This window comes from Thunnus thynnus, chromosome 6 (assembly GCF_963924715.1).
Source record: "Thunnus thynnus chromosome 6, fThuThy2.1, whole genome shotgun sequence".
NCBI classification, from domain to species: Eukaryota; Metazoa; Chordata; class Actinopteri; order Scombriformes; family Scombridae; genus Thunnus; species Thunnus thynnus.
In genome coordinates this window covers 16,145,387-16,157,804 of record NC_089522.1, presented here as the reverse complement: position 1 = coordinate 16,157,804, position 12,418 = coordinate 16,145,387, and the positions used below count along the sequence as shown (strand labels likewise).

The 12,418-nt window shown below is 40.1% G+C and overlaps 1 protein-coding gene across 5 annotated transcripts in view; it reads right to left on the bottom strand.

The window, feature by feature from the left end:
• The window catches only part of scn8aa (sodium channel, voltage gated, type VIII, alpha subunit a), a 46,379-nt gene that overhangs the window by 24,095 nt on the left and 9,866 nt on the right, over positions 1-12,418 (bottom strand). For 3 of the 5 annotated variants that reach the window (XM_067592107.1, XM_067592108.1, XM_067592109.1), the window contains exons 4-12: positions 11,163-11,253; positions 9,977-10,105; positions 9,002-9,093; positions 5,363-5,584; positions 5,021-5,084; positions 4,723-4,864; positions 2,404-2,610; positions 2,032-2,313; positions 408-689 (exon numbers count right to left, since the gene is read on the bottom strand). In XM_067592107.1, the coding sequence (XP_067448208.1) occupies positions 408-689; positions 2,032-2,313; positions 2,404-2,610; positions 4,723-4,864; positions 5,021-5,084; positions 5,363-5,584; positions 9,002-9,093; positions 9,977-10,105; positions 11,163-11,253 (1,511 nt within the window). Of the gene's footprint in view, positions 1-407; positions 690-2,031; positions 2,314-2,403; positions 2,611-4,722; positions 4,865-5,020; positions 5,085-5,362; positions 5,585-9,001; positions 9,094-9,298; positions 9,869-9,976; positions 10,106-11,162; positions 11,254-12,418 lie in introns of those variants that run through there. The other 2 variants (XM_067592110.1, XM_067592111.1) reach the window with 2 other exon arrangements.

Here is a 12,418-nt window from a genome sequence, read left to right as displayed (position 1 = left end):
TGTATAATGGTGTGAGTATAGTGCATGTATGAATAAATAATTTGATATGAACATATTCAAAACATTGACATTCATCATAATGAATCAAACAACAAAATTGCCTGGAAGTCACTGATAGACCCAGTTTCACTAACCTATCAAAATACAGGCTTGGCTATAGTATAGTCACTATGAAATTTATTTTTCTCCATCCTTTGCCTACTGTCGGAGGGCAGCATACACTGCAGGGGCTGGGGGAGGGGAGGCGCGAGCGCTTAGCCAAGTGATACATACGGACTTGCAAAGATGACAGAGTAGAAGATAGAGAGTCAGAAAGAAAAGAACGGACGAGAGGGGGGCCATGCCTAGATACGTCTACTCATTGACTTCCTTACACTGTCGTCAGTAGCTGCCTTATCTATTTTCACCTCAGGCAGAAGGCGTCCACCAGGCCCAGGGCCGATGAGCGACACCACGCCGTTGCAATCCACCGTGCTGTTCCTCTTCCCGTGGAAACCACTGTAGCTGTTCCTCCGGTACGGGCTGAACAGGGAGCCCCGACGCTCCTCGCACTCCTCCACCGTGCTGTGTTCGTCATCTGCGAATTCGTTCTCCGAGCCCACGTCCTTACTGCGGCCCTTGAAACTGAAGATGCTGCTCTTGCTGTTGTGGCGGGACAGGAAAGGCGAGCCGGGTATACTGAGGAGAGACTGGAGGAGAGGAGGTAGTAGAAGAACGAGGACAGAAGAGGAGAGGAGACATTTGTGTGACTGATGTAGCCCAGGGGCGTTTCTGAATTACAATTGATTGCACCATCATTTTTACGCTGTTTGTCATCAGTTCCAGAGGTCAGGATGAAAGGCAACATCTGTGGGGTGTGAGAAATTTAATGCGACCAGGACACTTCTCCCTGAGGAGGCATATTCTGCTGCAGAAATCATGTAGTTAATAAACAAGAGGGAAATACATAATTAGGTCAGTGATATCAATCACTGTCAAGGTCACACATACAGGACAGAGATACAGGTAACATGGAGAGGAGCATCACTCATGACAACATCAATCTGGGTTGCTTCTAGTAATGATCATTTGATTTGATTTGACAACAATCTTCTGCTAAATAGTGAAATGTAAAGTTAAAAACAATTGTGTTTTAGTGTTACATAAGACCAGTGTGCTTTGTTATCTTCTTTGGCAAATCCTACCTATAAAACACAATATAAGAGCCAGTGGAGCTCAAGTGAGGCCTAAACAAAGCTGCAGGGTTGCTCCCTCTGAAACATTCATGTAATCACTATAAATAATTCAGGACCTGGACATGTGCTTCTATATATCTGGCCACTAAATGCTCTTCTGTACGTGAGCTCGTGCAACACCACACTGTAGCAGCACTATCAATGTGAAATTTTCCTCCTCTAACAGTCAAAGAAAATAGAAAAGAACACCTTTTCTTGCAGCCACATTATTCACTGACATCTATATTCTATTCATAGCAATAAAAAGCATCTCTATTCTAATCCTGTGGCTCAGTTGTGATGGTCTTGTTTTTCCTCTTTTTGTTTTTGACACAAATAATTATCAATGACCCTCATAAAGCTTAAAGGGTCACCGAAATTACCAAAAAAACCCATATTTTCCAATTTACTTCCAGTCTAGCCTTGGAGATAGTTTCACTTTTGTTTCGAGTTTTTGAGATTTATGCCACCAACCCAGGCAGCAGTTTCAGAGGTGGATATCTTAATTTCTTGACACATATAACTGGAAGGCCAGATGCCAAAGACTAAGTAAGAAAATACATTTGTTTGTTGTTTTTTTTGTAATTTTTTGCAAACTGGCCTCTGAATTAAGAAAAAAACTAATTAATAAATATTAAAAACACATTGAAACTGAAACTGAAGCAGCTAAACTGAATTCAGCCATCTTTAATTGTATTATTTACAGCTGACATGTCTCCTACTGTGACATGTCAAAATGTCTTCCATGAAAAGGGTCTGTGAATATTGTAGAGAAATGTTTAATTATGCCTGGACTACACTATCCTTTCCTCCTTACCTGGTTCATAATGGAAGACTTTCGACCCAACCGGTTATCAGGGAAACGGAAGCGGCTCCTCTTGCTGCCGTCATCCGACTCTGACTTGACAAACTTCTCGCTGTCTCCTTTCTCCTTCTCCTGCTCTTTCTGCCGCCACTTCTTCTTACGGTTGCGCCGCTCTTTGGCACTCTTAGAGCTTAGCTTCGACATCTCAGAGGAACTGCATGACAGGCGCCCTCCTCCATCGTCCTCTACCGCGTCCTCTGACACTGTGCCCGCAGAGGTTGCCATAGCAGCGGTCTATCAAGAGACAAACACATAAATAAAGTCAGAACAATGACATAACATGACTCAGGAATTATTTCTGCCTCCATCATGTAGAGGACTCACCTGAGCGTCTTCCTGCTGTTTCTTGAGCTGCTCCAGCATGGCCTTAAATTCCTCCTCCTTCTGTGCGGCCTCCTCCATGGTGGCCTGATTCTGCTCCTCATAGGCCATGGCCACCACAGCCAGGATCAGATTCACCAAGTAGAATGAACCCACAAAGATCACCAACACGAAAAAGATCATGTAGGTCTTCCCTGCCGCCCTCAGGGTCTAATAAGAAGTCAAGGTGGGGAGAGAGACAGATGGGGAGGGAGGGAACAGAGGAGACACTCAAAACATCTGAAACATGACCTCAAACCCCCGAGCTCAGTGTTGACATCACTGCTCTTCTCTCACAATGACTCATCAGAAATAAACAAAGTCAGCTGTTAGTGGGGAGAAGAGGAAGGGCAGATCTGACATTTCTGGATGCAAAAATCAACTCCTGTGGACAGTACGTTCAAGGAGGGAACTCAAACACAGCTGTCACACCTACAGTTGAATGCTTGTTTCTGGTTTGAGCACTAATGAAATTAGCTTTACTATCATCTCACACAAAGATGAATTGATACACAATCTATTTTTGGCTTGTACAGGAAAAAGCTTACACTCTGTGCTCATTAAGGTCCTCAGCATGAACCCAAGGTTGTGTTATTCATCAGGGAGAGCCACTAGATATGCATTTTGACCTACTTTTTCCATACACAGTATGCACCAGCCAGTGCACAGCTAAACAATTTCTATGGATTGGTGAGCTATCCCCAGTGGAGATGAGGAAACTGAGCTGCAGAGGCACAGCAGAACAACTGAGAACATTCTGGAAAAGTCTTGAGAAACGTCATTTTGATGCAGATATATTGCAGTTTTTTGATAAATCGACATATTTCTTATTTTGGTTTCATTCACAGAGACATTGAAGTGTAGCAGAGACACCTTAGATTTGAATTCAAATGTTCTAACTCATCAGCCTCCTTTGCTTCCCTTGTCAAAAGGCAAATTATTGTCTTGGGCAAAAAAGACTTCCTGGGATAAAGAAGTGAAATTCCCTCACAAATCAATAAGGAATGTAGTTGAAATGTAGTGTTGGGAAGTGTATATAACACAACATTCCCAACAAGAGAAGCTCAAACTGATTAAGAGTCCAAATCAATTACTTTTAGCCCCACACATCACCAAATCGTATGCGTATAAAAACAGGCAGTGGGCAGGTACAAACCCATCAGTGGCAGTACTGGTGATGGGGTATGAACAGTAGGATCATGTGAACTCTGCTCTATTTTATCAATTTAATCTCTGAACATCTGAAAAAGACCTAAACACAGCTGCATAATCATTACTCTAAAGATACAGTACAAAATAGCAGCGAGAGTCTGTCACTGGGAGCTGAATTTCAAAGCTCTCTTTGAGCAAAAATAGAAGTATGAGCTGGGATGCTCCCATCAGGTCTCATCTCCCTCATTGGCCATACTGTAATCCTGAGCTGTTAATATTTCATACTTCCTTCCTTCCACTCGGCCTCCGTATGTGAAGGCAGCGGGAGTGTCTCCACCATTTCAGAGAGGTATTGTGCAGGCTGACAGACGGACAGGATGTTAGAAGTCTGGCCACAGTATGCAGATGAGGCGAGTCAAAGAGGGAACAGGCCAGAAACATGGAGGTGTGCTAAAACTAGTCACCATTTTCTGTCACAGAGGTGGAGCTGCCTTTTACACATAGACTGTATATATGACACACCTAAGATGTGGAGGAGATCACAACAAACAGATTGCTCACTGAGCACTGGCCATTTCTAGTGTAACTGATTATTTTTATTAATTAATTTGTATTTTCTGCAGGTTTTTTCTGGTCTAATTTTATTGATTTTCTGCCTCAGCCTACAGTCAGTGTAGACTGATGGAAGATTAAAAATATTAGATAGAAATTATATAATACACCATTTTTATATTTACACTACCTTTCTCTGTGCAGTAGGCCTGCAGCTAATGATTTCATTATCAATTAAGCTATCTGGGGGTCTTTTTGATAATCACTTAATCATTTCATCTAAAAAAAACTGCTCATTCAAATTTTGAAGAGTCCGAGGTGGCATCTTTGTCTGATTAGCGGTTCAAAATCCAAAGAAATTAAAGTGACAATGATAGAAAACAGATAAAAACAGCAAATCCTCACATTTCTGAAGCTAGAACAAGTGAATGTTTGGCATTTTTGCTTAATAAATCACTTACTTTGGTTAATTTTCTATTGATCTACGAATCCATTTATTGACTACTATGCAGTTCTACCTATATGTGCTGTATAGGCCTCCTATGAAACAATCAGAAACTGGTAAAACATCAGCTTTACCAGCATGTAGAGGTTCTCCCAGAAGTCCTGTGTCATGAGTCGGAAGAGAGCCAGGAAGGCCCAGCCGAAGCTGTCAAAGCTGGTGTAGCCGTAGTTTGGATTCCTCCCAGCTTTCATGCATGTGTAACCCTCCGGGCAGCGGCTGAGGGGTGGAGAGAGAGAGAGACAACGGGGCGCCCGGCCCGAAAATGACTCAGCACTATTTACTTCAAATCAAATCTGACTTTAGGCAGACAGAAGCACTACAGCAGGTCTTGGTAGGATCAGTATTAAGAGGAGGACAGAGAAGTCAACTCACCCAGAGTCTGAGCTGTTCCCACAGAGAAGAGCATCCGCCTGGCCAGGCAGGAAATAGAAATTGGCTGAAGAAAAAGAACAAACAGCCACGATGAGTCATTTCGCTCACATTCTGTCGCAGCTACAGTTGTTTACTTTGCAAAAGTCTGTAAATCCATTCAGACTAATTTCTGACTTCAGTTTGCTCATGCATTTTCAATTCAGCGCAGTTCATTTCAAACCAATTCATTTTGTCTATCCCGTGCCAAAATGATGTATTGTTTTTTCGTTCCAGCATATGCGCTGACTCATACTCCTAGATCGCTGCCAGCTCACCGTTCAGCAAAGCCATGAGTCTACTTACTGTCGTTCATGATGTACTCGTCCCAGTCAAAGCCCTTGCTGCCGTTGGCCAGGTAGCTCTCGGTGGTGTTGATTGGCCAGATCACACACTTGTGGCGCAGGTTGCCCATGAAGAGCTGGAGACCGATGAGGGCAAAGACGCTCAGGCAGAAGACGGTCAGGATCATCACATCTGAAAGCTTCTTCACAGACTGGATCAGGGCACCCACAATGGTCTTCAGGCCTGGAGGGCAGCCACGCATACATGAACACAAACCACGCAGCTGATGCAGGAGCTGCTGATGCCCCAAGTATGAATCTTTGGAGTGTCTACTTCTACTAGAAATGATCTGTGGTAGATAATATTGCTAATACACTAAACCAACTCTAGGTTCTACGGATCTATCACTGGGAAATATCCAGTTTTGACTGGATTTAGGTAAAAAAGATCAGGGTGGAAAGAGCATACTTTCATATAAAACCTAACAAAAGTATTAAAAGAAATATATCTTCAATAAATTAGTGAATTATTAATGTGATAATATATAAATATTAATGTTTTCTATTAAATGACTTCCTGTGCTGGAGAATATCCAAACAAAGGGGGTCATTTATATGGATAAAACTTAAACTTGTAGCAGATTTTAAAAATTTTGATGTAGGTAGTAATACATTTTGGACAAAACTGACAGATTACATACATAACATCTCTAGAAACAAAACAAACAGGAAATATTTAAGAGCCTTCCCACTCTTTTTATATTCATCAAGACAGAAAATATTGTAAAAGAAATCAAATCTTTTGGTTTTTCAAATGAGGAAATTTGCATTTCATTGCCAATAATGGATGAAGTGAGAAAGAGGGAGAAGGCTGTAGAAAAGTGAGAGGAAATCCATAAGGAAGAGAGCACAGCAGCACAACGAGGGGCCATGAGAAGGACAGAGGCACAGGCAGGGGGGCTGGAAACCACATGCAGGTCATTTAAACTCCAAGGCTGAACAGGAGCAATTCAATGCCAGTGCCAGCGTGGGCACTTTCTTGAACTGTCTTGTATAAGGTGTCATTAGGAAAGCACTGACTCCCCATACCTTGACCCTGCAGTCTGTCTCGTCCACAGTTTCACTAAAGATAAAACCGGTTTACCTTCCAGACAGGAATCCTCTGGCAGCGTTCACATGGGTCCACGAGGAGCTCAAACATGGAAGCAGGATGACCCACACCCCCTTCTCAGTTTGGCCTCTACAGGTACAGTGGACTTTACCAGCTGTACCTATCTTCTCATAAAATATTATCTAACTTTAGGCTTAGTAAAAGCTCCATTAGTTTGGCAGCATTAAGATAAATAAAGAGCTTTTCTTATTCAATTCAAAACTTTTCTTATCTAGAAGTAAATGAGAAGATTAAGTTAAATTAACACATATGTTATATTGGGTATTATATTAAATACCCTCATATATTCTTCTGAAATCATGCCCTCCACTATAAATACTGTAGCTGGACTAAAACTACACTATAAAAGATAACAAATTTCCCCACTCCAGTGTTATAAGCCTTGATCAATTATTGTTAAAGGAATAGTTCGATATTTTGGGAAACACACTAATTTGCTTTTTGGCTGAGTGTTAAATGAGAACCCGTCCTCATGTCTGTCCATTAAAGCTTCAGTCAGCAGCTGGTTAGCTTAGCTTAGTTTAGCTTAGTGCAAAGACTGGAGACTGGGGGAAATGACTAACCTAGCTTTATCGAAAGGGAAGTAGATGAATTTTGTAAACATTAGAAAGACCCAGCTTAGCTGTTTCCAGTCTTAGTGCTAAGCTAAGCTAACCAGCTGCTCTCGATCGCTTCATATTTACTGGATAGACATAAAGGATATGGCTGGTGATTTTCTGTATTTTTCTTATCGTTAACAAACCTCACGTGCAGGGCCAAACCGGCAATGAACTCATCCTACTTACAAGTACTGCGTGAGTATCCAAAGCCTGATATATTATATTCCTCTGTGCCGTAGACCTCCATTGTTGTCCAAAAACTATTAAAAACACACCGATGAGCCACACTGCTGCACTGGGTTGCTTCGCACACAAAGAGTTTTGGGAACAGTAGTTTGTTTACAAACAGCTCCAAAGACTAATAACAGCGATCATGTTTTCAGTCTCCAGAGAGTAGTTCTGTGTAAGGCAGACGCCACTGTGCATACACGGGAACACGGTTCTGTTTACAGTGCTTCGCTAGCTTGTGCTAGATATCAGAAATTTACAATGTACAATGTAGTTCAAAGTCAAGAGGATGTGATATGAAGCACAACAAGCTAGCAAAGCGCTTTAAACGGAACCTCGTTTGTGATCCCTGTTATTACTCTTTGGACAACAACAGAGGTCTACAATACAGAGGAATAAGATATATCAGACTTTGAATACATGCACATTACTTGTGAGTAGAATGAGTTCATTGCTGGTTAGGCTCTGCACGAGACTTGTTGACAATAAGAAAAATATAGAAAATCGCCAGCCATTTTCTTTAAGAGTGTTCTGGATCTTCTCATCTAACTCTCCTAAAATGTCGAACCAATTCCTTTACAGTTTAAATGAAAATACAATCCCTTTTTGTTTTCGCTTTACAAGGATTTCCTTTTTCAGACTTCCCAATAAATGTGTTGTTTAAAAAAAAAGCCATCCACAGTGAGCACAACATCTGTTCAGCATCCTCTATCAATAGATAGATAGATGCACGGTCAGTGTCACTTAGAAAGGTCAATAGGTCGTTCAACCCTCCCATCTGCATCCCCAACCTCTACAATGTGAGCACATTGTTTCTTTTTCTGTGTGATATATCATTCAAGTAGGTCATTAAAAAAAACAAAAACAAAATCAATAATCAAACTAAAAAACAAAAGAGGGCAAATCAAACTTTCAATGCCATTTGTCAGCCAAGCTCTTAGTAGGCTAATATTGTAAAAGCAAGTGACTGAAAAGCATCATGCAGCGTAAGAGATATGTTCACAAACTAGGCTTGGCAGTCTTCATACATAAATAATAGGAGTATTCTGTGGGATGTCTCTAAGAGCTATGCCATAAGAACATCAACATCTACAGGGTTTGTTTTCGATCCCAAAAACATGGAATCATCTCTTCCCAATTCAATCTCTAGTTATAAATGTGAAATAAAATCTTTTAATTTCACTTGCACATTCATTTTTGTAATAAACTAGAAGGATTGCTGGCAAATTTGAGGAGCTATAATCTATTCCTATCTAATGAATACCATGAATAATCACCTGATTTTTGTGCTTAAGATGAGAATATTCTATCAAGAATTTTCTTTGCTAAAGAAAAGGGCATTTACTTACTCTGAAAGCTAGTGAAAGGAGTGGGTTAAAGCTATTTCTAAAGAGAAACACAGCTGCCTTGGAAACAAGCCTCATAATGAGAGTGCTACTGGGGCAGAAGAGAGTGCAGACTCTTTGGAGGGCCCTAGAGGAGACTGCAAAGCCTATCAAAAATGTATTAGTACCATTTTTGATAATTTTGGAGGAAAAATAAATCAAAAAATGGTTATTTCCAATTCTTTTGTTGTTGCTTAAATCATAATCGTAATCATAATAATAGTGAGTAGAAAGGAAAGGGTGAGAGGATCAGCCTTAGTGTTTAAACTGAGTCTCACCTGGAATGACAGAGATAGTTTTCAATGCTCGGAGAACTCTGAATGTTCTCAGCGCAGATACATTGCCCAGGTCCACAAACTCTGTTATATATCTGAAATAGGGGAAGGATCACACACAGAACAAACACGATGACAAAAACCACACACGCCAAGAGCACAACACCACCGAACCAGGAGGAAACGACGCCACTCACAGAGCCTGTCCACTGAGGAGAAGGGTGGAAGGTAAAAGGAAAGAAAGACACACACACCTAACACCAACCCCGCCCCACCGTCCCCCGCCCCATCCTGTCTTACCTGGAATTACAGAAATAGTTTTCAATGCCCTCAACACCCTGAACGTGCGCAGAGCTGAGACATTGCCTAGGTTTACAAACTCTGTTATATACCTGCAGGATCAAACCACAGTTACAAAAGCTCGTTATTTACATGCAGATATGAGGTGAAGAGATAAATCTACACACAGATGGGCCATGTGACTGCTCTACAGATAATTAAGTATCATTTTTTGGGTATGTTTTGCTCATATGGAGGCAGTTAACTATGTGGCATACACTACTGGGTGACATATAGTCGACGGGGAGATACTGGGCCTTAAACTGGATGTTGCGGACTCCAGCCGATTGAGAGAGAAAAGGTGAATGAAAAGGAGAGTTAAGATGACAAAAGGAGGATAAATCGAATGAATGGGTCTGAGGTGTGGGTGTTGTCAGGGAGGCCGCAGAGTGTCGGATGGAAACCTTCAATTCCCAAAGAGAAATGCCAGAGAAGTCTCAGATCAATGGAGGAAACACAGACGATGGGTTATCAGAGAGAAAGAAAGAAAGGAAGAAAGAAAGAGAGATGAACAATCTTCGGTAGCACTGAAAGCTAACTTTCTTCACCCACCCCTCTTCACAAAACAATGGCAATATTTGTGCACACGATTTCATTTCATCATCCACTGACAGTCAGAGTCACAAGAAAAATACTTACGCCATCGAAATGACCATGAAATCCAGCCAGTTCCATGGATCTCTAAGGAATGTAAACCCGTCTATACAGAATCCTCGTGCGGTGATTTTTACAAGAGACTCAAATGTATAAATTCCTGTGAACGTGTACCTGAAAGACAAAAGTGGTGACAGATTCAGTTCACTATGATGGATCAAAGCTCGATCATACAAAGCTGAGTGTAGAGCACAAGATACATTTGAAATGATGAAGTCATATATTGTATTTAAAGAAGTTTCAGAAACTGTAACTTATGTATTACATTGAGTCACAGAGCACAGCATCCATTCTCTGAAAAATATATACAACGAGATCCTTAATCAAGACTAAGTGTCTAAAGCCACACTAGCGGCTCCGTGAGGCTGTACAACATGCTGACGTTTAACAGGTAATGTTAATCAGGTTTTTGCTACTTTGCACTAAACAAAGTACACTTGAGGCTGATGGGAATATCATTAGTTTTGCAGGTATTTGGTCATAAACTGAAGTATTGGACAAATTATAATTTGGACCTGATGATCAAGTTAAATGAAAAGTTAATACAATTCATCCTCTGGGAACCATGAATGTTAGTACAAAATTTAATGGCAATCCATCTCATTGTTGTTGAGATATTTCAGTCTGGACTATAGCGGAGAGGCAGTTAACTGACTGACTGCTAGCATAGCAATAAACCTATAAGGTTTAACAAAACTTACTTATGGTTTATGAAGGTATTTCCAGAATCCATAAAGACTCTAAACCATCTGGAGAAAAAATATTTAGTCTCTTTCATGATAAAAAAGAGTTTTAACCGGTTTCTAAAGTTGTGCCTCTTTGTATAAATCCAAGCAAAGGTGGTAGCTGGATATGACCAAAATTTTAAAAATCATTCTTGTATATATTGACGTTTCTTTCCAATATTTCATATTTCATTTCATATATAAAGAGCAGGTAATATGTCATTTCCAGCTACGTGGATTGGGACACTTGAGAAATGGGTTAAAAAAAGTTTTGTTAAAGGACCCACTGGTTTTTTCAAAGATCACATATATTTTTCTAAAATTTTCAAAAATCATAATTGTTTTTCATAACATTGGATGCTTAGCTTTGTGACTCGAATGTATTGGTGTAACAGCAGTTAGCATGCATTTATACTACTGAGTGAACATATTAAATGTGTACTTACTCTACTTGTTTTGACCACTCAGGAGGATCACTAAAGGTCATGAATATACAGTTGGTCAAAATAGTACACATAATGATCATGCTGAAAAGAGTGAGGAGCAGGTTAAGGAAAATACGGATTATAGAGGCAATCACAAATGTCACCAAACCTCACTGAAAATGTAAAACACAACAATCTGCAGTATCCAGTGCACAGTACACATGTAATGACTCCATTCAGCCTTAATAGCCATCAACACGTGAAGGGTTAATGTCATAAAAAAATCTACTCATAGCACTTAACAGAAGGTGCTTGTGTGTGCCCACTACCACAAAGGCCATTACTTTACCCATGAAATATTTAAATCATAAATATATTTAGTGTAAATACAACAGCTTGCCCTCAATACCAGCATGACCAAAACTGTAGTACTTTTTAAAGCTGCAAGGCTTCAGTGCAGAGAGGTCTACGGTTAAAGGAAAGTATTTTTTTATTGCCTTTAAAGGCAGCCAGAGGTCAGTAATAGTTGTGGCTTGTGGCTCAGATTAGGAGATAACTAGGTAAGCATAGGGACAACAGACAGTAATAATAATAAAAGAATGGAAAAAAAACAAGGGTTTAGTATAGTTTTAGCTTTCCTTACTGTCACTATTGCTGTTTCTGTCAACAAACACAAGTCAAACCTCAAGTTAGCTGCTAACAGCTGTGGGAAACATAAACAAAATTAATCATAATGATTGTTATCATGTTGATATTTGTATATTTATATCATGTTGATACAAATATGTGATTTCCTGAAGAATTCAAAAGGGTTCAGAGTTGCTAACATTCATCCCACTGGGTCAAACATTTTAATGATGTATTTATTCTAAAAATTAAAAATTAAATTAAATCCTTAACATTTTCATGAGTCAAACACATTTTTATACAATTTATGGTTGAATATTTTTTCGGCAATGGCCATTCAGTGTATTACCATTTTGTAATTACCTTTCTATATAGTAGTTTTCATGTTAAGTGGCAGAGTCCACCATTCCCGCCCCGAATTCAACCTACATCTATCTTCAACATGAGTTTGTTTGGCTGCACTGTAAACAGATTCATTTTCACATTTTCACCACGCAGATAATCAATGGACAGATTTGACCTACTTTATGGAAATATTGCTTTGACCAGCTGCAACTGGGAGTCTAATTCTGATTTTCTTCCACCTCCTGAGTCTTTGTTTGACATTTCTCTGAACAAAGAGAGGTACAACCTTCAGCTGTTCGGTCGGG